At 42.9% G+C, this 24,400-nt stretch overlaps 1 protein-coding gene across 3 annotated transcripts in view; it reads left to right on the plus strand.

Annotated features, from left to right (window-relative positions):
* Window positions 1-24,400, plus strand: part of dlg5a (discs, large homolog 5a (Drosophila)) — a 42,994-nt gene that overhangs the window by 12,875 nt on the left and 5,719 nt on the right. The window contains exons 2-27 of one of the 3 annotated variants that reach the window (XM_005914045.3): window positions 2,117-2,185; window positions 3,426-3,600; window positions 4,142-4,285; window positions 5,069-5,252; window positions 6,698-6,957; window positions 7,076-7,388; window positions 8,037-8,267; window positions 8,658-8,842; window positions 8,957-9,082; window positions 10,183-10,315; window positions 10,471-10,598; window positions 10,687-10,862; window positions 10,956-11,059; window positions 12,503-12,595; window positions 12,822-13,886; window positions 14,341-14,461; window positions 14,574-14,718; window positions 15,286-15,419; window positions 15,536-15,625; window positions 16,190-16,358; window positions 16,874-16,951; window positions 18,014-18,176; window positions 19,586-19,719; window positions 20,564-20,728; window positions 20,814-20,997; window positions 23,760-23,908. In XM_005914045.3, coding sequence (XP_005914107.1) covers window positions 2,117-2,185; window positions 3,426-3,600; window positions 4,142-4,285; window positions 5,069-5,252; window positions 6,698-6,957; window positions 7,076-7,388; window positions 8,037-8,267; window positions 8,658-8,842; window positions 8,957-9,082; window positions 10,183-10,315; window positions 10,471-10,598; window positions 10,687-10,862; window positions 10,956-11,059; window positions 12,503-12,595; window positions 12,822-13,886; window positions 14,341-14,461; window positions 14,574-14,718; window positions 15,286-15,419; window positions 15,536-15,625; window positions 16,190-16,358; window positions 16,874-16,951; window positions 18,014-18,176; window positions 19,586-19,719; window positions 20,564-20,728; window positions 20,814-20,997; window positions 23,760-23,908 — 4,918 coding nt within the window. The remainder of the gene's footprint in view (window positions 1-2,116; window positions 2,186-3,425; window positions 3,601-4,141; window positions 4,286-5,068; window positions 5,253-6,697; window positions 6,958-7,075; window positions 7,389-8,036; window positions 8,268-8,657; window positions 8,843-8,956; window positions 9,083-10,182; window positions 10,316-10,470; window positions 10,599-10,686; window positions 10,863-10,955; window positions 11,060-12,502; window positions 12,596-12,821; window positions 13,887-14,340; window positions 14,462-14,573; window positions 14,719-15,285; window positions 15,420-15,535; window positions 15,626-16,189; window positions 16,359-16,873; window positions 16,952-18,013; window positions 18,177-19,585; window positions 19,720-20,563; window positions 20,729-20,813; window positions 20,998-23,759; window positions 23,909-24,400) is intronic. The other 2 variants (XM_042224344.1, XM_042224345.1) reach the window with 2 other exon arrangements.

Consider the following 24,400-nt stretch of genomic DNA (forward strand, 5'->3'; position numbering starts at 1 on the left):
TCATTTGCCTAATAATTCTGCACTCCCTGTATATATACAATATTAAAGAGTTTTATGTTGATATTTTTTTCTTCTTTTCCTTGATTTAGATGTTATTTAGAAAAAGGGCAGATAAATCACCTGCAGCTATGGTCTGACAGGCTGGGAGTCGAACCAGGGAGTCGAGAGTAAAAGGGAATTTTTACCTGTTCTGTATGTATCCTAACTACTCTATTAGATTGCCCCAAGAAGCTAGATTTTTAAGATCTTTTTTTGAGCCAAAAACGGCACAAATTGAGGGTTTTGTTCCGTTGAGTTTTTTATTTTTTCAAGGTTTAGAGCTGACATTACCTCCCATTGGCTCATGAGTTTTATTATAAAACCCTAACCGTCACGTACTGGGTTCAAGAAGTCAGTAGTTGCTTTTGGTTGCTTTTAGTTGCCTCTTCGGAAATGCACATGAGCCTTTTGCATAGCTGGGTTGTAGAGAATTAATGCTGTGCAACCCCACAGTGGTGCTCATTGTGTCTGATGGAACAATATGAAATCAAAGCCGTGTGCTCCGAGCACTTCACGGAGTAAAAGTGTTGAGCATCGGGGAACGTCAGAACAGATTAAAAGCCTTTCCGCCCTGCTTCTCTCTATTTTCACAGTCTCTCTCCTTACTTCTCTCCCTCCTTATCGCCTGTGCAACTTTAGTTAGGCTATCTCCTTTTATCTGTTCTGCTCTGTTCCATGCCTTCTTCATGTTTCTCCTTTTGCACCCCTCCCTCCCTCCTCTGTCTGCGGGGCCTAAGATGGAGTGGCTCAGTCGCACAGAGCTCATAGTTAATTAGGCTTGGCCTTGTCACACATTGAGGGCTGGAGCCAGAGCTGCAGCTAAACCCAGTGGGGAAGCAAGGACAGAGATGGAGGTCTAGAACTATTGGCGTCAATTGCTTGCTGCTGACAGCTACCAATCCCTTGTTCTCCTAAACCCTCTGTTTGGCTTTCATTTATCACATCAGATTAGTATTATCTCAGTTTCATTGTGCTTTTTTTTTTTTTTTTTTTTTAATAACTCCCCCCCCCCCCCCCCCCCCCACACACACACACACACACACACACACACACACACACACACACTCACACACTTTAACAGTGCAGACAGGACAAATTTAGTGTTGTAGACATGTGAAAATGGAAAAACATTATCATTGGTTCCAGTTTCTCTAATACGAGTATTTTGTATGCTATATATCAATATTGTATTTAAAAAAACAAAACACTTCAGTCCCTAACTGCATCAGTATCTATTTTACATTTCAGATTAGAGATTGTACAATTCATCACAAATACTAGTATTACAAAATTACACAAGTCTGAATGTTTATACTAGTGCAACTGTTTACTCAGTATGATATTTGCAAGATGACTGTTACACACAATGATCGTCTGAGTGTTTTTGCTGAAGATAACAGTCTAGCATTTGGAAAGTAAAAACTTAATAGAAAAGTGGCTAGTTGGTGAATCTAAGAAAGCTGTAGAGGACAATGGATGATGCATTTTGCAATAAGTCAAAGATGTGTTTTTTAAGAAAAGGGCAGTTTGTGTTGCCAGCCATGTTTATGTTACCCTTTGGAGCAGGGACTCTGCATTATAATGGCGATCTGTAGAGTCTTTCCTATGGATTGTGGTAGCCTGTGTGAAATATCCCCTAGCTTAACGTTGTGCATAGCTATTCAGATAGAGAATCATTTTCTCTCTGCTGCTCTCTTTCTCTCTCTCTCCTACTCTCTCTATGTGCTTGACATAAAAAGAGAAAATCCCATTTCAGCCGTGACATTCTGCCTGTGTAGCAGAAACATACAGGGACTATACATCAAAGCAAGGCAGAGTGCACAGTGAGGGAACGGAGGTTTAATGACGACAGGGGTCTGGAGTGATAATATAGAGCTGCTAAGGAGGAGAGTTGAAGTTATTATTCCAAGTATAAACCCAGTACCGCATTTATAATACAGCTGTGCAGGGAATATGAAGCTGGCTATGTAATATTCATTTCATTTGGCATTTTACCGGCAATTAATTCAGGCTCGTGTGTAAGCGGTTCATCATTCTGTCGGTGCTGTAAGTCTGACCGCATCGCTTTTCTTGGCAGGTTCCACGTACAGCGTTCTCTCCACAATGCCCTCCGACTCAGAAAGCAGCAGTTCCCTCAGCAGTGTTGGTATGTATAACGACCCAAGAAGCCTTTTTAAGAAGTTATTTGTCATGTCAGGTCACACTGGTTCTGTATGATGCCCACAGTGCACTGTTGGGAAGCTGTTTACACTGATATTGGCGTAATTCCTGTAGCGTTACAGTGAAGGATCTAGCGGTTTTATTTCTCCTTTAAACCCACCATTGGGGCACTCGCCACACATCTCCCGTTCCTTAAGCCGTGTTTTCCTTTCCCTAGGCTTGACAAAGGTCCAAATGACTCAGCTGTGTTACATAAACCTCCAAAAGGTCCAAAAAAATGACTCAAAGATGAACATAATCCCCAGATTTCCTGCCCTGGTTCATGTTTCAAGGAAAACAACCCAGAACGTGACTTGTAATGGTGTATATATTATTTATGAGACTCGATCTATGTGGCACCACGTCAGTGACACTCGGTTTAAAAAAAAAAAAAAAAAAATCTGAAATATAAGAACATATTTTCCATAAAACAAGATTTCAGCGGATTTGTATTGCAGGCATTTATGTAGACATTTAATTTGATTAAAGATAAATCTCTGGGGACCTTGTTAAGAAAATACCAGAGATACAGCACAAACCTTTCATTTTTTTTCTTTCCTTTTTTACATCTGACATTACAAAAGGTGTAGTCTTTTAAATCGAATGTAATTCCCACCAACTTTTATTGCACAGCGTCTCAGGAAAACCCCCTGGCATATTATAAAGGAATTTCTAAACAACCAGGTGCTGCCCTCACAGCTGGATGGGACTTTTGCTTCCTAATTCTAAAGTTGGGAGCACATTCTGACCAAGTGTCCTTTCTGGATGGGTCATAATGTTTAAATTTGATGTTCTTTTGAGGCACAGAAAAGGGAATGCATTCAGTGACATCTGGACAGTTGCATGTCTGTTTCTTTCCTGGGTTGGAATTAACCACTGTGTGTAAACACGATCTGTGATCTTGCAGGAAATTATGTCTGTGTGTCTTTATTTGACAGAAATCTGTACATTTTCTTAATTTGGTCATAGAAAATCTATTATACCTGAAGAAATGAACAAAACTAGGACGAAATCATTTTCACAATCCTACTCCTTCATGCTTTGTCTCTCGCTAAAGACTCTTGGGGGGCGAAAATAAATAAAATCCTTTAGGCAACTTCTTAATGATAAAAAAAATTTATGAGATAAAACAATCCAGTGTGTGATAAATGGTCACGGGCTTCTCAGCAATGTGTTTACCGTTCCAGGTTCTCCTGTTAATGGTGAAGCATCCTCCCCACCCCCAGCTATCAATGACAACCGGCATTCCGGTGACAACCTGGACACCATCTTGCTGCAGCTCCGCCAGGTGACCAGGGAGCGGGATGAGCTTCGTAAGCGTCTGGCGTTGGCATCGCCTGGGACCACCTTCGACGACTGCAGGTGCAAATCTTGGCCTGTTTGCCAAATTGTTGTTGTTGTTGTCACTGTTTCTTGTTACCTCCTGGTAACACTTTTTTTTAATTTGCCTCATGACTATAAAAGTGTTGACATTCATGCCTCCCTTTTCTGCCTAAATGAAAGGCATCAAATCTGGGATTCATTGCTCTTTGAATCAGCAGAGCTCCACTGGTATTGTTTACTCTCTCTTGGCTGTCTTCAGTGCTGGCTGCCATGTTTAATAATTCTCACCTGTCTGGGAAAATGTTGACCTTGCCCTGCAGAGAGAGCACATTGACACTGACGGCTTAATAAAGTTTAATGTGCTCTAGAAACAAGAGGTTTCCTTTGCAACACATGATACCAAGGCTAAAATGCCTATATGCACGCATAGTTTTAAAGTATTGTTATTAGGATTAAACATGCCAGTACTATGCATTTTTGTACAAAGAGAAGGTCAGCTCTTTTATCTGCGATGTGCTTGGGCACGCTATCATTCAAGGCTTGTGTAATAAAATTTTGGTTTGGTGCCTTTCTTCTTAAGGCCAAATTCCAAAGCCAGTCATGACTATGAGCGTCTAAAAAGTCAGTGCATTGGGGCCATGGCAGATCTGCAGTCTCTGAAGAACCAGCATACTAAAACACTCAAGAGGTGCGAGGAGGCTGTGAAGGAGGCTGACTTCTACCAGTAAGTCTTCCTTGCAACGAGTTTTGTCTTTCTTGTTGTTGATGAAGGACTCTGTTGTCATATGTATCTCTGTTATGCAGTTTGTGCTCATCAGTTGCTTAGATTTCCATTTGGTATCAGTGGTAAGTGTTGTTCAGAACCGTTGTTAAAATGAGAATATAAACAAGCTTGGGATGGGATTCTGCAATCTGCTGCTTTTCAACATTGAAATAATCAAGTTTTATTGCGTTGTTTTGCTGCAGCTGTAACAAACACTTGCGTGGTGTTGTAGTTAACCCGACTGAAAGAACATCCCTCGGAGCTACAGTCGGCTTTCACGTTTAAAGGGAACTGGCACTACAATATAACAACGTGCATGGTTTTAAAAGCTTGGAAAATGGAGCCATTTATATGATTGACTCATTCAGCCTCATAGCTTGTGAGCCCAGCCAAAATTTCTGGAGCACAGAGGCAGAACATGTGTTTCAATATTTTTATATTTTCCACACACCTAGATTACTAAGCAAGTAAATTAATATCATTAATGATTGTGTGCTTTTACCTAATACGATTTAACAATTCATTCACAACTTCTACTCTGAGTAAATATTTTTTATCAATTTTATTCTCAATCAGTTTGAACTTTGGTTGCAAATTTTAGATGATGTAGAATAAATAATATTTTAGTTTTCCATTTTGCATGTACTTGCGTATCCTCTGTCTGCGTTTACCTAATCTAATCAAAGTTTGCTTTCTGCTCTGTATGTTTGCACGTCCATCTATGTTCACTCTTCCTCTTTTTAGCATGCTGCACAGCCGTGTCTTGGGCGACCAGGCACAGCTGAAGGAAGAGATGGAAACACTCAGGAGGGACAATGCCCAACTTGTCCGGGAGCACAACCACCTAAAACAGAACTGTGAGGAGCTCAAACGACTGCACAGTCAAGACCAGAAAGAGTTGGCGGACCTTCGGCTGCAGCAACAGCAGGTATAACGCGGTCACAGACGCACCGCTGTTGCTGTCCAGATGTTATATTAGAGATTGAGTGACATGGCACAGATGGTGGGCCTGCATATATAAAACCGAACTGCTTTTTCATCTAAATATTTGTTCCTTTACTAAGGCACCACATATTTGTAATCTTTCTGAAAGCATGTGAGGCTGGCGTGCTCATGCGTGTGTTGCAAGGTGTTAGTGGCAGCTCTCCTAAAGGACAGTCATTGGTTGTGCGATTTGGGTGTACTGCTATAAACAGAAACTCAAGTGCAAGAGCACAGACGTAAAGGCCACAGTGTGACCAAACCCGTGCTTGGTGCTGTTGTTGGCACGCACAGGATTGTACGCAGTGAATTAGTCACCAAGGGTCAGTTAACACAGTGTTCTACCTTAACATCCTGAGGCATTTAATGACAAATGTTTGTGCTAAATTACATGAGCTGTCCGTGCTCATAATGTGTTAATGTACAGTCAAAGTCTTTTTCCTGCACCATCACTATAATCATTCTCCCTAAACTCTACTGACCACACATGACTGTATCTTTTTTTTTTTCCCCCCTAAAAAAACCCAGTGTATAAGAGAATGTGCACGTTGGAGATGGTGTTAGATGTGCTGGGAAAGCATGATTTCCCAGAAGTTCTTGCTTAGTGAGGAGACTATCTCAAAGTTGATAGTGATCAGATTTAAACAGGATTCAGTTCTTGCATTTCTAAGGGGCAGCCACAGATTTTTTATTTTTTATCTTTTTGATCGCACCTCATATATTTTGGGATGTCAGAAAGTCTTTCCTCTTGTGTTTTATGTACTGAATACTTTCTTCTAAGAGCACAAGGGGACAGTGACCCATATTGTGAAGTAGTGTCTTACACAGTACCCATGGGGACACTGCAGTAGTTGCAAGCACAGGGCAGCCAAGCAGAGGGAAATGCACACAGAGCATTTCTGAAAAGGGCACACACAGAAGAAAAGGGCTTGGCTTGGGCAAAGGGCACTCTGACCCAAACAACGTAACGATCACATTGGTGCATTTGCAGTGTGTGCTTTCACAGAGGTCAATACAGCCTTCGGGTCACAGAAGCTCTTCTGGGAATCTGGAAGACTATATCAGCAAGACCTGCAGAAATGAAAGAGAATAAGTAGTGCAGTCTGAAGGGCGCACTCTGTGCTTAAAACAGTTAAAGACAAATGACTGACCAGCACAGTTAACTAAGTACGTAACTGCAGTCCTAGAAATAAACTTGCCCTTATAAAATCTGTTTTGTTTTTGTTTGGTTTTTTTGTTTGTTTTAAGTAGGCACAGATTATCTTGCACTTACACTCCTGTCCGCACATTAACGCCATCTGCTGCTAAGGTGGGGTACAACAAGTACATACAGGTTTGTGGTATTAACATTTTGACCAACGCTAATTGCTTTGTATGCATTTTTGTTACCAGGTAATGAGCGAGAAGGGCTCATCAGAGGTATTAAATAAGCTGTACGACACTGCTATGGAGAAGTTGGAGGCTGTAAAGAAGGAGTATGATTCCCTGAGCAAGCGTTACAGTGAGAAGGTAGCTAACCACAACACAGACCTGAGCCGCCTGGAGCAAGCGGAGGAGGAGAACCGGAGGCTGCAAAAGCAGATGGATGCGTTGCTCAAACAGCGAGACTCAGCTATGCACTACCAGCAGCAGTACTCTACCTCAATGAGGAGGTGAAAGCATCATTACGTGACACAAAAAAGACACAAAAGGGTTAAATTAAATTGTCTGTTTGAGTCAAAGTAGGGTTAGTGCTGTACTCAGACTACATGCATTTCTCCCCTCTTCCAGGTTTGATTCAGTGCAGCAGGAGCTGAACAAGTCCTCAGCTCAGAACAAGGAGCTGCAGAGAGAGATGGAGCGGCTGCAATCAGAGGTGACGCGCTACAAGAACTTGCAGCTGAAGTCGGCCAAGGACTGCGAGAAGTACAAGGAGGAGAGGGACTCTGTGTTTAATGAATATCGCCTCATCATGAGTGAAAGGGACCAGGTGATCAAGGAGGTGGACAAGTTGCAAACTGAACTGGAGGCAGCTGAGGCTCGACTGAAAAACACTTCATCAGAGAGGGTGGTGGCCAGTGAAGAGTTGGAGGCTCTCAGACAGGTATCGGGCTTTAAAACACGTTAAAACAACAGCATATCTTCAGGTGTATATGTCTTTTATAACTGATAGACTTCAGGACAAGAAAATTGGCACTGAATATGACCTGCTTAAAGAAACATGCCAAATCCATCAAAGAATTTGACTTGCAGTAGTCATTTTAAAAAAAACCAACCCAAAAAACTGAAAGGAGCATTGGCTGTCATGGTAAAGCTGAAGCCAGCAACCATCTAGTGTAGCTTAAAGCCTGGAGTGGGGGAAACATTTAGCCAAGCTGCTTCCAAGGCTAACAAAATGCAACTGGTTTCTTATTGCAATACTGAAGGTCTTGGGTTTACTATTTGATTTTTTTTTTTTTTTGGAGATCATTTTGTTTTTCTAAATAAAACCGAATTGACTCTACTTTCACCATAACCTTCAAAATCTATAAATCTGCACATCTGCGTCATCGGTTGATCACTAGACACCTTCTCAAACTGTATACACGAATGGTTCTGCTTCTTTTTGGAGGATATTTCTGAACACTGCAAAAGGATTTGAAGCTAGTATCAGATCACTCTGCATTAGACCCCCAACAATATTTTCACATCACATTAATGACTCACTGTGCTGAGATGCCCTCATTCTATTTTGCCTTTTGTTCTGGGATAGGAGTTGAACTCGTCACTGGTGGACCGTGACAGGGCCATCTGCGAGAGGAATGAGCTGCTGGAGAAGTATTGCCATGAGGTGAAGGACAAAGCTGAGGCCCAGAAGGAGTTGAGCCAGGCCTGCAAGGACATCGAGACGGTCCGGGAGGAGAGGGATGTGGCCCGCAAGGAGAGAACAGAGGCCATCATTCAAAGGGATCAGCTGCTCAGAGAATACTATCAAGCCAGACAAGTAAATGTCACTGCTCTTTCATAAAATCTCAGGAAGCGTCTGTTGACGTCTTTGTTGTGGTGTCCTCTTTATAGCATATACTATCACTGGTGTAGCCTGTGAACCAATTTCCCAACTTGTTTTTTTTTCTTCAAAAGGTAGCCAAGCACTTATATCTAGCCCTTTCTTCCTAGATCCATGATATGTAATTCAGTATAAACCAAAATGTATGATTAAAAAGCATCTCTTTCTACCCACTAAGCAGCCATTTAAATAGTCCTTGTGCAGGGTTATATACATGAAAAGTACTTGGTTTGTTGTATGGGACTATTGTTTAGAATGCTTAAGATGAAAAACGAGACGTAGTGTGTTATAAAATTAATCTTTTTCATGTACTCTTAATGTTCTTAGAAACAAGACTCTGCCACCTTGGACATGGAACGAGCCAATAAGGAGATCGAGATGCTAAGGAAACAGTATGAAGCGATGTCCCAGGAGCTGAAGGAGGCCACACAGGAAGCTGAGGTGGCCAAATGTCGAAGGGATTGGGCCTTCCAGGAGAGAGACAAAATAGTGGCGGAGAGGGAAAGCATAAGGTCAGTGTGTTTATGGGTTTTTAAAAGACTTTTAGCAAAGCTGAGAGGGTCTGTAGTTGATCTCCCTCTCCAATAAACTAATTACTCACAATCTCCCTTCTCTCCTTTCTGTAGGACTCTGTGTGACAACCTGCGGCGAGAAAGGGACCGGGCAGTCAGCGATCTGGCTGATGCCCTGCGTAATTTGGATGATATGAGAAAACAGAAGAATGACACATTGCGAGAACTTAAAGAACTAAAGTGAGTCTTCACCGTGGTTTTAAAGCTGCTGTCAGCTCTGAAGTCTCTTGTTTGACTCCCTCACTGCATGATATTTCCACATTTCCAACTTTCTTCTCCATTTGTTTCATAAAAGCTGAATCCCAATAAAGACTCATAAGGAATAAGTGGAAAGGTCTTCTGCATTTCAGCAAGTGCAAACAACATGGCCTCTACTCACTCAGCTGTGTGTGTTGTGCTGTCTCTGTAAGCTGTTATAGTCAGTGTGTGGCTTGGCTGGGCATAAGCTATGACATTCAGCCTTTGGAGACATGGTGTAGTGCAGTTGTGTTTCTGGCAACATTTCCACACACCCAGATTAAAGTGTAATCCCGCAAAGCGTCAGTGTTTTGAACACACACATTTTGTCTCGCTGTCTTCAAGGCCTTTCATGTGACTGTGTTTAGAATGCATGTAGAGGCTCCCTCTGCTGGCGAAAGTGTGTATGACAACCATTATGTGTCAGGTCCCTGCACGAGGGTTGCGATTTCCAGGCTGGAGGGTAGATTCTGGGGAAAGTCGAGTCTCTTTCCCCATCTACTAATTTAATCCTAACATTATCTAACTATAACCACTTGTAATGTGTGGTGCATGTATCCAATTATTATCTATCTAGTAATCTAACATTTTCCCTATATAGAGTATGCACCATACAGTGACTTTGAGTTTCTTCCTCTATCCTCATCAGAGACTGATGTACAATTGGGGTTTTAATGTCACTGCAACCCTTAAGGCATGCCTCAGTAGGACACCATATATCTTGCTGACAGTGTGGCATTGTGTGCAATCTACTTTTAGATATTTTTTTTTTCTGGGAATAAATTTAAATTGAACTCGTTGGACCTCTAAATGGAAAGTGTTCGTAAGAATGAGAGCACGTCAGATGTTTTGAAACAAAGCTCGAGACTGACACGAAGATTAAAATATGTAAAATTCTGCGCAATCTGTAGATGCAGCTCCCTTTTGATCCAGGCTGTATTTTTTTTTTCTTTTCTTTCCCTGCTCTTTCTTTTTCTCTCTGCCCATCCTTCCTCAAGTGACTAACCTTTGACTCTGTGTGTGTTATGTCTGCCTTTGTTAAGGGAGAAGATGGAAAGCCAGCTGGAGAAGGAGGCCCGGTTCTGTCAGTTAATGGCCCACAGCTCTCATGACTCGGCCATTGACACAGACTCCCTGGAGTGGGAGACGGAGGTGGTGGAGTTTGAGAAGGACAGGGTAAGAGTAGTGGTCAGGTCTTATTGCTGAGATTGAATTGGTCACATGCTAATCTCCTGAGAGCCAGCAGACCCCTAAGATCTGTCAAAACATGATGGCATTAAAATGGGTTTTTCAGAATGAGCCAAGTGACACTTATGTTATTGGCTTCACAGGATGACATGGATTTGAAGGCGCTTGGGTTTGATATTGCAGAGGGGGTAAATGATCCATATTTACCTGGAGATTGTGGCATTTTTGTTACACGGGTGGACAAAGGAAGTATCGCAGATGGAAGGTTAAGGTATGAACTGCCTCAAGAAAAGATCTGTTTATGTGGCTTTATTAATGCTTTATTAAATACCTTACACTTTGTTCTCTCATGTTTTTAGAGTGAATGATTGGCTATTGAAGATTAATGACATCGACCTGACCAATAAGGACAGGAAGCAGGTGGTGAAGGCTGTTCTTAATGGCGGAGGACTGATCAATATGGTGGTACGAAGGAGGAAGTCTCTAGGAGGAAGGCTGGTCACTCCTGTCCATATAAACCTTATGGGACACAAAGGTATAATACTGTCTCTATAAATGGATTGAAATATTTATAAAGATGTCTGCATTTTCCTTGTTCATCAACCTCTTTTTGTCTTTTGTATCTTAGACAGTGGCATTGGTCTGGAAAGTGGAGTGTTTGTCACTGCCATTGTCCAGGGAAGTCCAGCAGCGAGGGATGGCTCTCTCACAGTTGGAGACAGACTCATTGCTGTGAGTTAGTTTCAGCTTCTATGAAATCCCCTCTCTCTATTTTTTTTTTTTGATACTCTCTTCCTGTATGTCTGGCACACTGCAGTTCACAGAGGTTTCTTTGGGTTTCTAATCCAGCCCTTGATCCATTTCAGTATCCACACTCCAAAAGTAGATAAGGTGGGATTTGGCTGAGGGTGTGAAGTGGAAGGAGGGAAGTCTCCTCTTTTGATTAAATCCTCAAAATCTTGGAGCTCTGCAGTGGTAGGTGGAGCTGTCTCCAAGCACATAGCTGCAGTATACTCACCCCAGAGGGGAACTGAAGAGAGACGTGTCAGAAATCCTTCTTTTTAAAGGAGATGGAAACGCGGCCTTGTATTTAGTGCTAATCTTCCAGCAGCAGCAGAATTCTTAGGTCCCTGGTTTGTTTAGAATCATGAAACATGTGCATCACCTTTAAAGGACTTAACACACCGGGCACGTAAAATCTGCGCAAATATTTAGTGGGTTAAAAATATTTTCTTAATGCACCTCTTCACTTTGACCATGTCGTATAACTAGATAAATCTGCAGTGTGATTTTTTTTTTTTTTTTTTTTAAATTTTCGAATCCGAATATACAGATCTGACCAATCAGACCACTCTATTTGGCAACAAGTCTAGCACTTTAATAACACAATTTTACTTCAGACACAGAGCAAGTCACCGCTCCGGGACAATCGGCTCTCTGAAATTATTTCTCTGCCTCCTCAGATGTGTTCCCAACTCTTCTAACAAGAGTTCAAATTGCCCCACTGACATCCTGAAATATGCATGAAAGTGGTCCATTACAACACGATTGGCTCATGTTTCTCACCTTGGTGATTCTTTGGCTCTTTGTGGCCATGAGCAACTTTGATGTTACAGAATTTCCATATAGATTTGACTACCTTGTCTCCCTTTTACATAATCTCTTTAGCATGACTTAATAAGTGCATAGTTGCATTTGCAAAAAAAGAGAACAGCGTGCTGAACTGGAGGTGAAATAAGTACAAAATGCTTGTTCTAGGTTCAGGCATGATGTTCTTTCAGGACCTAATTTATGTTAAATCTCAGCTGTAATAAAGTACATAGTTTGCTCTTCAGTATCTTTGACCTTGTTTGTGTTTTGGAGAATCCTCTCAGGTCACGTCTGTTCTAAAGGAATGTGCAGATTGCAGTGTGAGGGGTTGTTGAGACTGAAATGTGTTGGCCTAGATTTCTTGTGGTTGTCCCACCGCAGTAGCATATGACACATCTCGGAGCCTGGGAATCTCATGTTTAGGAGATTTGTCACCTGTAGGTGTTTGTAGATGTGTATCTGTTATAGCAATACTGCTACCCAAGATGTACAAACGCATCGGGGGAATATCAGGAAAGACAAGTGTGCATTGCTTTTGTGTTGAAGGACCTGCTTTTATTTCCAGTGTTTTTCCCCATTCTGCAGATAAACGGAATCGCTCTGGATAACAAGTCTGTGACAGAGTGTGAGGCTTTGCTGCGTAGCTGCAGGGACTCTCTCAGCCTCTCTCTTATGAAGGTGGGCCAGTATTCATCTCACTCTGTGAACTCTGAGAGCCTGACTGAAAGTTTTTAAAAGATTTCCTTTCTACTGCTGTCCGTCCTACATAGCAGGTTTACAAATTCAACAGTGTGGTTTGTGAGAACTGAGAAAACGGACTCATTTTGTTTGTCAGTGTATTCTTTTAAAAAACGAAAATATGTTTATCAGGTGTGGTTAATCGCTTCCATTGCTCTCTCTACAGTTTTTCCCTCACAGCACATCAGGCCAGAACATTTTTGAGAGTCTGCGCGAGTCATCAGAGAAGTCAAACGGGCGCATTCACCTGTCGGAGATTCACTCCCGGAACAGTCGGAATCTCAAACATAACAGCTCGACACAGACGGACATTTTCTGCCCAGATGTTGGAAGCGCTAGCGCAGGCAGCATTTCTGGGGAGAGGAGAAAGGTCAGAGGTGAATCTGATGACATGTATGGTGACATCAGCAGGCCCTTCTCCACAGGATCCCTCCATGCCACCAGTCTTCGGCCATCTTCAGACTTGGGAAATGGCCGGTATGGGCCCAGTGCTTTCCAAGAGTGCTGTCCCTACACGAAAGCGCCTTCCTCTTTGCCCTTTGAGCCAGTTTCACCTGCAGACTGCATCACCATGGATGCAGCCATGGAGAAGAAGCACAGTGGCGGCACATGGCCAAAAATGATAGTGGGAAGTATGTCGGTCGCTCCAGATACTAGAGACACTAGTCCAGTCTCTGCAGCCACCCAACTCTCCATCTACAAATCACCCAAGCAGAGGAAGTCCATCTTTGACCCAGACACTTTCAAACGCCCTGAAACACCTTCCACTAAGATGGAGTACATGGCAGCCAATCAGACTGCAGCAGTGGCTGCTGCTGCTGCTGCAGCAGCTTCTCACTCTCCACAACCTTCAAAGACAGAGTCCCTCTCCTCCTCATCAACCCCTACCCCAACTCCCCCAACCCCACCCACTCGCAGCGACTCCTTCAAATTCAAACACAAACATCAAAGCAGCTCTGCCTCTGACTGCACAATCACCTCTGACGGCAAGGGAGAGGCTGCCATCTCCATGGCAGCAGGCGAGTGCAGAGACAGGAGTGAGCGAGAAAGGGACAGGAACGGAAACCACTATTTCCTGGAAGGCAAGGTCCTCACCTCACGGAAGTCTTGTGATGAGGACATTGGTCGTACCAGAGGGGAGGAGCCAGAGGTGAAGAGGCCGCGCCCTAAATCTGCCCCTGCCCTTCGACGTAGGATGACCCCTCAGACCATTACTCTTCCCACCTTCCAAGTGAGTTGAGGGGCTCAGAGGTGCAAAAGTGCATTTAGTTTGAGTCACATTTGTTTTTGCTTTTCCCATAAAATATTCTTTTGCTTCCACCCTCAGTCAATCTGGGGTAGTTTTGATTAGAAGCCTCTGTAATGCAGAGAATATGATGTATTTGAGGGAAAATTCAAAATGGGACCTTTCAAATCATCCCGGTGGGCCAAAGCTTCCATTTTATAATAGAAATTACAGCCCAGACAGAGTAAAGCCTCTGGGATTTGCCTCTTGCCAGTGTGTCGGAGTGATTGATGCCTTGCACCCCGTGCACAAGCTGAGTCAGAATCGAGTGCTCAAATACCATACCTGGAGAATGCATTAAGGATAAATGTTATTTTCAGTGTTAGGAGATGTTCAGGTTGTCATTCTTGCCATATGGTACTTGCCCCACTGTTTAATTTTTAACTGTCATTAATCACAGAGCTACTCTAATGATGAGCATTCACCAGAGCCCAGGGACATGCTGCGTTCCTCCCCCAGCCGCTCTCATAGACACAGTGTCGGCTTTGTCCCCACAGTCTACGGTGGATCCCTACCTCCGAGTAAGTTTGCAGACTGCTGAAGCATAGGTCGGTCCCTATGTGCTCTCAGGATAATCACAGATTCCAGCGTCTATAAAATGGTCGTGTGTGTGTGAATGTGTGTAATTGGCAGATTCCACCCACCGTGGACTGTCACCTTGCCCCGCTGTGACGGCCGTGATGAGGAATCCAGTGTACACTGTGCGCAGTCACCGTGTTCATACCAGCAACTGTCCATCTGTCGCATCCCAGATATGCCACCAGCACACCCACACCAGGTTATAGCCTTTAAATGCCCACAGTTTCCTTGAACCCAGCTTTAAAACTGACGGTTTATCTTCAGGCTACTTTAACTGGAAGTTTAGTGTTTTGTAATGACTAATGATTTAAAATTATCCAGTTCCCAAAGGCAAACTGACAGTTATTTTACATACCTGCTGTTGCTTTGCCTTAATATCGAGATGTTGCAATTTAGCCCAGCCACTCAGTTTTCAAAGTTTTGTCATATACAGTAAAAAAACATGCTTCTCTGTACAAAAAACAAACACGTAAACTAAATAAATAGTTTATCAATTATTCTATTATTAAAAACATTAGAAATACAGTCGTAATAATAAGATTTATACATATGATATAACATTGAGTGTGCACTTGTGTGTCTGCAAAACTGAAGTAGTCCAAAAGGTAATAAACTCCTGTCAAGTGTTAGAACTTTAAAGGCCGTGGGGAACAGAGTTCTTTAGTCTACAGGTCTGAGTAAATTTGTAAAAATCAGCCTAAATAATTAAAAAAGAATCTGTGTTCAGTTATGATGGTCTCAAAGCTTGTTTTCTTTCCCTGTGCAGCCCACAACACCAGGGTCGTCTGAGCCTGGACCTGAGCCAGCAGAAACGCTCAAATGACTTCTCCGAATCCTCATCATCACGCAGCAGCAGAGCTTCACACGGTACAAACTCACTGCCATCCAGTGCACGGCTCGGTCAGTCTGACACGCAGGCACGCACGCACATGCACACACCAGCAGTCCCAAAGCTCAACGCCACTTTTTCTATTTGCATTCATTTTCGTGTCTTATCCTTCTCATGCTTCTGACAGGTTCTTCCAATAATGTTCAGTACCGCACAGAGAGGATCAAAATCCCCTCTACTCCCCGCTACCCGCGCTCCATGCTTGGCTCAGACAGAGGTACTGTGCCTGCTGGTAAAATACAGTCAACACATCAAATGATTGTTAAAATATGACTATTGAAGTCTCTCAGATCAAACTCTGAGGGGGCAGAATTCCAGACTTTTTATTTTATTTATTTTGTTTGTTTGTATTGTTTTCAATGTCTGCTTTACTATTGTTGAGCTTGGTTAGTTCAGTGTTTTTTATAGAGGTTTAAACTAAGGTTAAACTGCCTAAGCAGAAAAATCTTTACCAGTTTGTGTCATCAGTAAGTGGTTTGCTTATCACCTCTGGGTTCATGTGGCTCAGTAGTCAAATTGTGTTAAGACACAAGAATAACATCTAGATCTAAGTGATTAATCCAAACACTCTTTAGATTGCTAGAATAATTTTTCTTCTGATTCAAAATGTCAAACTAACATTTGCATGAGGCAAATCAAAAAATGAAGATTTGAGGAGAAAATTTAGGTTTTTAATGATCTTTTCTGGGAGGGAAAATGCTATGAAGTTGAAGTTTTCATATTTCAGTGTGTATTTTAGGAATGTCCTTATTCCTTTCTGCTCCTCTTTACCTAAACCCAGGCTCCCTCTCGCATTCCGAGTGTAGCAGTCCCAGCCTCATCACACCTCCACAATCACCACTCAATCTGGAGACTTCCTCATTTGCCAGCAGCCAATCACAAGGATCCATTTCTACTTTACCTCGGATCTCAGTCAGCCCTGTGCCAATAGGAGAGCGCAGGAAAGACAGGTATGATGTAGAGAACTATTCCCACATTAAAAAGAAAATTAAATTAAAGGGAACATAGAAGATGCTAACTGTGTGTGACCATCTTGTTGAGAGATTTTTTGCAGCGTCTGCTATCGGACTGAGATGCTGCAAAAATTTCCCTCTGAATGGTGTAGTTGTTGGCTGAATGATGATTAGAAGCTGGTACTATATAGCCTGTGTCTGCCCTCAAGGATCCTCCTAGGCTATTTCAAAAGGTGTTGCTAGGCAACAGGTCCATCATGGTCAGTTGTGCAATCCCCCCATTGAAATTCAGATTGAAATCTTATTAAAACTCCATATGGTAATATGGTTTGCTGTTTTTCAAAAAAGCAGTTTTTTTTAAATGTTTTGTTGGAATCTTCTATCTTTTAACTTTCCTGCCACATATTTTATAACCTACACCACTCTTTTACATGTTACTGTCTCTGTATGATATCTGTCTTCCATTTTCCTCTTTATCTTCCTCCTGCCTCTCTGCAACCCTCCACTTCCAGATCTCTTTACCGTAATCGCTCTTTTCTAAGGATTCCTCTGGCTGCAAGGCCGAGGTTCTCCTCTCTCAGGAGCCTCAGGTTTGTTCCTTCTCACAGTGATACAAACAAGGATATGCCCCCCCCCCCCCCCCAGCCTTCTCCCCAGCCCATGTTGTCAACATGTAATAGTTGGGTAGAGAAAAAGGAGGACCAGAAAGGCTTGTGAGGTTTATGTGGACTATATGGAATGCAAAAAGAGGTTTTTATTTATTCATTTTTTTTATACTTTTTTTTTTAACCCACCCCAAGAGTTGTGTAATTCTGAGACAGATGGTTGTTTGCATGCAGCAGTGTGATTTGTGCCTGAGGACACAGAACTCTTGATTAGATACACTTTCAACTTCAAAGGTTTGGTGTTGTTTATGTGCCCCGCCCATATCTCTCTCCATGTCAGAAAGCCATTTGAATCTAGCAGGGTGCATGTAGCATCCGTGCTCTATGATAACACCATAGTCACTATGCATGTGTGCACTGCTGGTTTTTAAGCCAAGTCATCCTTTAGTCTGCAGTATGTATGTTATGCACTGGTATCATTATTATTCAGCCTCAAGCTTCTAGATCATGATCTTTTTGTTTGTTTTTGTACCGCACCACTCTCTTTACCCTGGTCTCTGGCTGCTAATCCACTCCCTCTTATCTACCTACATGAAACTGTAACCCATATCCAAAGCCACCTTGTTATGAAGACCCACAAAATTCATGCAAATCTTCTTCATGTGAAAGGATTTCACATGGCTGTGATTTCACTTTTGTGCACATTGTCTCTGTAAAGCTGCGGTTTCTTCTATAGGACGGTCACAATGTGGCACTCTGCAGAGATGATCCACTACATACCTGTGGGTGGGGGGTGGTATTGAAGCTTGGTGTTAAATATTCTTAAATTTGAAGATAAGCTTTTTATTCATAACGTATTTAGAATTTGAACCAGATGTAATTTTGTGTAACTTAAGGAAAAGCCCAGTCAGGAAGTAACTCCCCAGATCTGTAAGGAAACGTATTACCCTCACTACCTTCTACTCCTGTGTGGTGACCTACTTATAACTGCATTTATGTGATTCTGTTCATTCATGTATATATTTTTTTCCTCTTTTCCCCCATTAGGCCATACCTGGAGGAACCCCGCAATGTCATTGTGCACAAAGGTGCAGAGCCTCTGGGCATCTCCATTGTCAGTGGGGAGAACGGAGGAATCTTTGTGTCTAAAGTCACTGGAGGTAGCATCGCCCACCAGGCAGGACTGGAGTATGGAGACCAATTACTGGAGGTATGAACAACCTACTGTTGGTCAAAAAGGTTACATACCTTCAAGCAACATAAATAAGAGTTTACTGGCAGATGCCTGCAAAATAGAAACATAGTAATACAGATGCCACAAATATATTCAGTCTTCAAAGGCACAGTCATTTTGCTGCCTGCCATACATTTATTCTGTTTGGCTTCACTTCCTGGAGGACTGTATTCATTAGTGCTGAAGCTGTTCCCAGTATTTTAATACTTGCTGAAATGCCTTTTTCTTTTTTTCCCTCTACACAAGTAAAATAACTGCACAAGCTGTCACATCAATTGTGAGTTTACTGTAGCTGTAGATGATGCACAGTTTAGGTAGTAAAAAAGAGAAACACTTAGTAGGAATGTTTTTGAAGTGAAGAAATATACCCCCACTGCGTTTGCAGAAATTTAGCTGCGTGTTCCATAATTTTGATTTATTTCACCATCACATAAAGTAGTGGAGCCTTTAACAGTGCTTCGGCTTGTCGCTTCCCTTTAAGTAAGAGCCACAGCGTCTGGGCTGCTCCAGTGTAACGTGCCCTCTTCACATTTTTACAGGCATGCAACAGCATATGAGTGAGAGTCCAAAAAATATCTTTTTTTTTTTTCTTTTCTTTTTTTTTTTAAGCATATGTTTCGAAGCAAGATATTAATAGATATGTCACCGATATATTTATTATTAGTTGTTGAAGCTCAGTAAAAATGAAAGCAGATGCCTCCTTGATCTGGAGCTCTGACTATTATAATGTATTTTAAGGGCTGAGGTGCATGCATTCAGCTCTACATTCATGCATATGTACACTCTTCCTTTTTAATGACTAGTCAGCTCTCATAACTACTTTCTTCACCAATTGCTGCAAATAACTGAAAGCATAGGTGTCAAACATAAGGCTTGGAGGCCAGAATCGGCCAGGCAAAGATTCCAATCTGGCCCACTGGATGGCTTTGGAACAAGTAAAGGAAGGCATCTTGCATCTAAATTTTGGACTTTTAACTGTATTTTCATAGGTTTTATAGCAGTTCCTAGTGATAAAGACCCCCCCCCCCAATTCTCATTTATACAACACAAAGTAATTAACTAATATATAGACAAATTAAATAATTTTTTTTATGTTAGTGAACTTTTCTGTCTACTCTAGAAATTCGTCTGTAATTTTACGTATTGATTCTTAAATTGTAAAAAATAATTCTACAGCAACATTTCTTTATCATGTAGATAAACAGAGGTACTTCTTTTTCTTCGTTTCACTTGTCCTCCCCACTTCACATCAAAGCTATATGTGGCCCACAATTTAGAATGAGTTTGACATCCCTGACTTAAAGCCTTTAATAGACTGATAATAGAATATATTCCCGTGTCTTCCTTCATTCCCTGTCCTAATCACACTTTTCTCACTTTATCAGTACAATGGCATCAACTTGCGGAACGCTACTGAGCAGCAAGCTCGTCTCATCATTGGCCAGCAGTGCGACACCATCACCATTATGGCACAGTACAACCCACACATGTACCAGCTGGGCAACCACTCTCGCTCGAGGTAATGTGGCGTTAGTGTAGGGTTAGTTTTTATCGGAATCTCAGCTGTTTCATTTGGCTAATTTTTAAATCGGTTCCAGCTGCATTTTAAATACACTCTGGCAGTGAGGCCAGGTGTTACATCTTATTGACTTGCACTTTTCTAGCTGAGTATACATAAAGTAATATCTGAAACAGCACTTGATCACCCAGGTGAAAAGATTAACTTTGTAGCTGTTTGTCTTTAAATATTAGAAATGTGCACAGAGTCAGACCAACACAAAAGGTTTCAGGCTCATTTCAGCATTGACTGTATCTTTTTTTTTTTTTTAATAAGATCCTGACACATTAAAGTGGACCTATTATGCTTTTCCTTATATTCTGCCATGTATATAATGAAGTTTCAAATAATGAAGCCAGTGTAGGTACAAGCTAAAAGCTCGGGGTTCATATTGCCCTTCTATTCTTTTTTTTTTTAATTGTAATAGGTCAGCTTTAAAGCATCTCCACATATGCAGAATATAGTAAAAAAATACTAATACCTAAAATGATTCATCTGTTAGCCTGATGCTTTTCTATTATTTAAATTCTTGTGATCTTTCACCAGTTCTTAACGAGAGAAAACGCACAATATAAAGCAAGGAACAAAGTTACAAAGTCTGAGTCACTCTAATTAAAATTAATGCACTTGGCCAGTTTGCACTGGGTCCAATAAAAGCTGGTGTTAATCTAAATTTGGACTTTTTTGATACTTGGATTGGCTACAGAATACGTTCAGGTCAAATAAAACATTTGTGACATTTATGAAGCGCATCAATCATAACTCCCTTTTTAATGCAATCAGTGTAACCTATTTTGCACTGCAGCTCCCGTCTGGAGCCGGTCAGTACTCAGCCAACTCCGCAGGGCAGTGGGGCCGCTACACCTGACAATCACTCCACCATCGATACACTCAGTGAACAGGACGAGGGCACACTCACTCCCTCCTCCAAGCAGACTACGCCCACTACCAGCCCTCACAATTTTATCAGGTACACATGTAGGCAAAGACAGGAAGACAATTACACACACAATTACACTTCATTATCTCTGTAACTGACTCTTGTTGCCCTCCAGGATGCCGTCTGAGGGGGGCAGGAAAGCGGGTGAGCCGCGGCTCGTAACAGTACGCAGGCCTGGGGTGGAAGTAGGGGTCACACTCTGTGGAGGAAACCTGAGGGGTGTCTACATAGAGAGTCTGGATGAGGACAGTCCAGCTCGAGGTCCCAATGGGCTGCTTCCTGGGGACCTCATCCTGGAGGTAGGGACATATACTGTAACCCTACCCCACATCCACAAACAGACACATGGAATTTTATAATGGACCTGGATAGATTTCATACAGTATATTCATATTCAGTCGGATGGGTAACTGGAAAGATCAGTCATTTTAAATTTGTCATTTTTGCATGAATATTGTATTAGTAACTAGTAAAAGCCTCATTCATGTTTTGTTCTGTAGATGCAGTGTTTCCCTAAACGCCTCACTAAGACAGACACGTGATGTTACTGTCTCGAGAGGAGACATGTGATCTGACCTCGATAAACCCAACTACCAGCTATACACTACATGTCTGAGCAGGACAAGTTTGCTAACTGCGTATAGGTGTGCAAACCCAGTCATGTTGGCAATTAAATGTAATTGTCTGCAAAATGGTCCTCCAGCTGTTTCTGTTTAGTTCCACTTACTATTGTTGCCCATGTCCCAACCTCTTTTAGACATGCTGATGCCATCAAATTCATTGTATTCTATTGTGGAAAAAAAAAATATGGGTGCATGAGATTTGCAAACCGTTGCATTCTGTTTTTATTAACATTTTACACAAGGACTTTTTTGGGAATTGGGTTTATATGCTCTTTTTGTAGTGGTTTTGTTTGTTTGTTTTTTCCTGCACATTTCCCACAGTTTGATAATCTGATCATAGCAGCATGGCTGCAATTTACCGTAATTGCCTGCCGTTCAGGTGGTTTGTGGTTGTGAAAGTGTCATGCAAAACTTTCATTCAAGATATGAGAGAACTGATCATCCAAATGAAGTCATACCTGAAACAGCATTTTCAAACATAAAGATGTGTCCTTGTTTCCTATAGATAAACGGTAAAAATATTTAGGTGTAATACCAGCCATAATACTAATTTGTTGTTTTGCTGTGTCTTGTAACTTTTTGTGCTATTCTTTCTTAAAACAATAGGGGGTGGTGATCCCCATCTTTAAGAAAGGGGACCGGAGGGTGTGTTCCAACTACAGGGGGATCACACTCCTCAGCCTCCCTGGGAAAGTCTATGCCAGGGTGCTGGAAAGGAGAGTTCGTCCGCTTAGTCGAACCTCGGATACAGGAGGAACAATGCGGTTTTGTCCTTCCGTGGACCAGCTCTTTATCCTCTCGAGGATACTTGAGGGTGCATGGGAGTTTGCCCAACCAGTCTACATGTGTTTTGTGGACTTGGAGAAGGCATTCGACCGTGTCCCTCGGGGTGTCCTGTGGGAGGTGTTGCGGGAGTATGGGGTGTCTGGCCCATTGCTACGGGCCATTCGATCCCTATACAACCGTTGCAAGAGCTTGGTTCGCATTGCCGGCAATAAGTCGGACTCGTTCCCGGTGGGTGATGGGCTCCGCCAGGGCTGCCCTTTGTCTCCGGTTCTGTTCATAATTTTTATGGACAGGATTTCTAGGCGCAGCCAAGTGGCGGAGGGCTTTCGCTTTGGTGGCCTCAGAATCTCATCTCTGATTTTTGCGGATGATGTGGTTCTGTTGGCTTCATCGGGTGAGGGCCTCCAGCTCGCACTGGAACGGTTCGCAGCCGAGTGTGAAGCAGCGGGAATGAGGATCAGCACCTCCAAATCTGAGGCCATGGTTCTCAGCCGGAAAAGGGTGGAGTGCCCACTCCGGGTCGGGGATGAGTTCCTGCCCCAAGTGGAGGAGTTCAAGTATCTCGGGGTCTTGTTCGCGAGTGATGGGAGAAGGGAGCCGGAGATCGACAGACGGATTGGGCTGCAGCTGCAGAATGCGGACGCTGCACCGGTCCGTCGTGGTGAAGAGGGAGCTGAGTGTAAAAGCGAAGCTCTCAATTTACCGGTCGATCTACGTCCCTACCCTCACCTATGGCCACGAGCTGTGGGTAGTGACCGAAAGAACGAGATCGCGGATACAAGCGGCAGAAATGAGCTTCCTCCGAAGGGTGGCTGGCCTCTCCCTTAGAGATAGGGTGAGAAGTTCGGCCATCCGGGAGGGGCTCAGAGTAGAGCAGCTGCTGCTCCACATCGAAAGGAGCCAGCTGAGGTGGTTCGGGCATCTGACAAGGATGCCCCCTGGGCGCCTCCTGGGTGAGGTGTTCCAGGCATGTCCCACCGGGAGGAGGCCCCGGGGCAGACCCAGGACACGCTGGAGAGATTATATCTCTCGGCTGGCCTGGGAACGCCTTGGTATTCCCCCGGATAAGCTGGAGGAGGTGGCTGGGGAGAGGGAGGTCTGGGCCTCTTTGCTTAGGCTGCTGCCCCCGCGACCCGGCCCCGGATAAAGCGGATGAAGATGGATGGATGGATGTTTCTTAAAACTTGAAGAGTGCCAGAAAGTGCTGGCATTTTTCCCCCCCTGCCTGTCTTTGTTTTTCATTGATTTCATTGATCTCGTCTTCATCTGTGTTCACTCCCACTTGGCAATTTCTCCAGAACATCACAAACTCATACAAGACAATTCCTGCCATTCTCCTGTTTTTTTAGCTCTCTGCCACAAAAAGCCTGCAGTTGTGAATTGCCATGCGGCTTTGTCATCAGGCGGCACAGCATCAGTCTGTCCGTCACACTCGCATCCTGTTTGTTTTCTTCCCCCATACATGGCACAAATCAATACTGCGACGCTTTAATACAGCTGAAAGCTCGGAGGAAATCTTGTTTGCTTGTGCACCGTTCACATGCCGATGAAATGATTACAGGAGTGTAAACATTCATCAGATTTCGCCCTTTTTATTTTCGTGATGTAACGAGAAATAAGCCTCCCTTTTTTCGCATTCTCCTTTCTTTCAGTACAACTCGGTGAATATGAAGAATAAGACAGCCGAAGAGGTTTATGTTGAGATGTTAAAGCCTGCGGAGACAGTCACATTAAAGGTGCAGCATCGGCCTGATGACTTCAACGTGGTCAAAGATATTTCAGGAGATGGCTTTTACATTAGGTATGTGCTTGTACTTGCCTTAAACATACGGTCACGTAAGAGTTTTGTGATCCAGGTTTCTAAAAAGAGACCGCTAATTTTCCCACAGCAGCCTCATCTCTTTTTCTTCTGCTAAATATAGAACCATCACGAGAGAGCCTTTGGACAAGCTGGACTCTTTCTCATCTAACCAGTTATGTCCCAGATCCACTGTATCACTGCAGCGAAGCTAATCACGCTACAGATTTAGGTTATCTGATCTCAGTACACACCAGATGCAACACCACATCCATTTTAGTTCTCAGTGTTTGCCAGGGCATTAGAGATTCACGGTGTATGAATGGAAAATTAAGTTCTATAATAGTCACTTTTATTGTTGGGTGTCAGTCTGGGCGTTGTTGCCGCAGCTGCTGCAGTCACTTGTCATATAGGCAAGTGGGCTTGTGATGTCATCTGCAGTAAATATACTCAGCTTCTGTGGCTGTCATAGACGGGCTGCTTGGGAGTGACTTA

Source organism: Haplochromis burtoni, unplaced genomic scaffold (genome assembly GCF_018398535.1).
Source record: "Haplochromis burtoni strain Fernald_Lab_line unplaced genomic scaffold, NCSU_Asbu1 Contig_7, whole genome shotgun sequence".
Lineage (NCBI taxonomy): Eukaryota > Metazoa > Chordata > Actinopteri > Cichliformes > Cichlidae > Haplochromis > Haplochromis burtoni.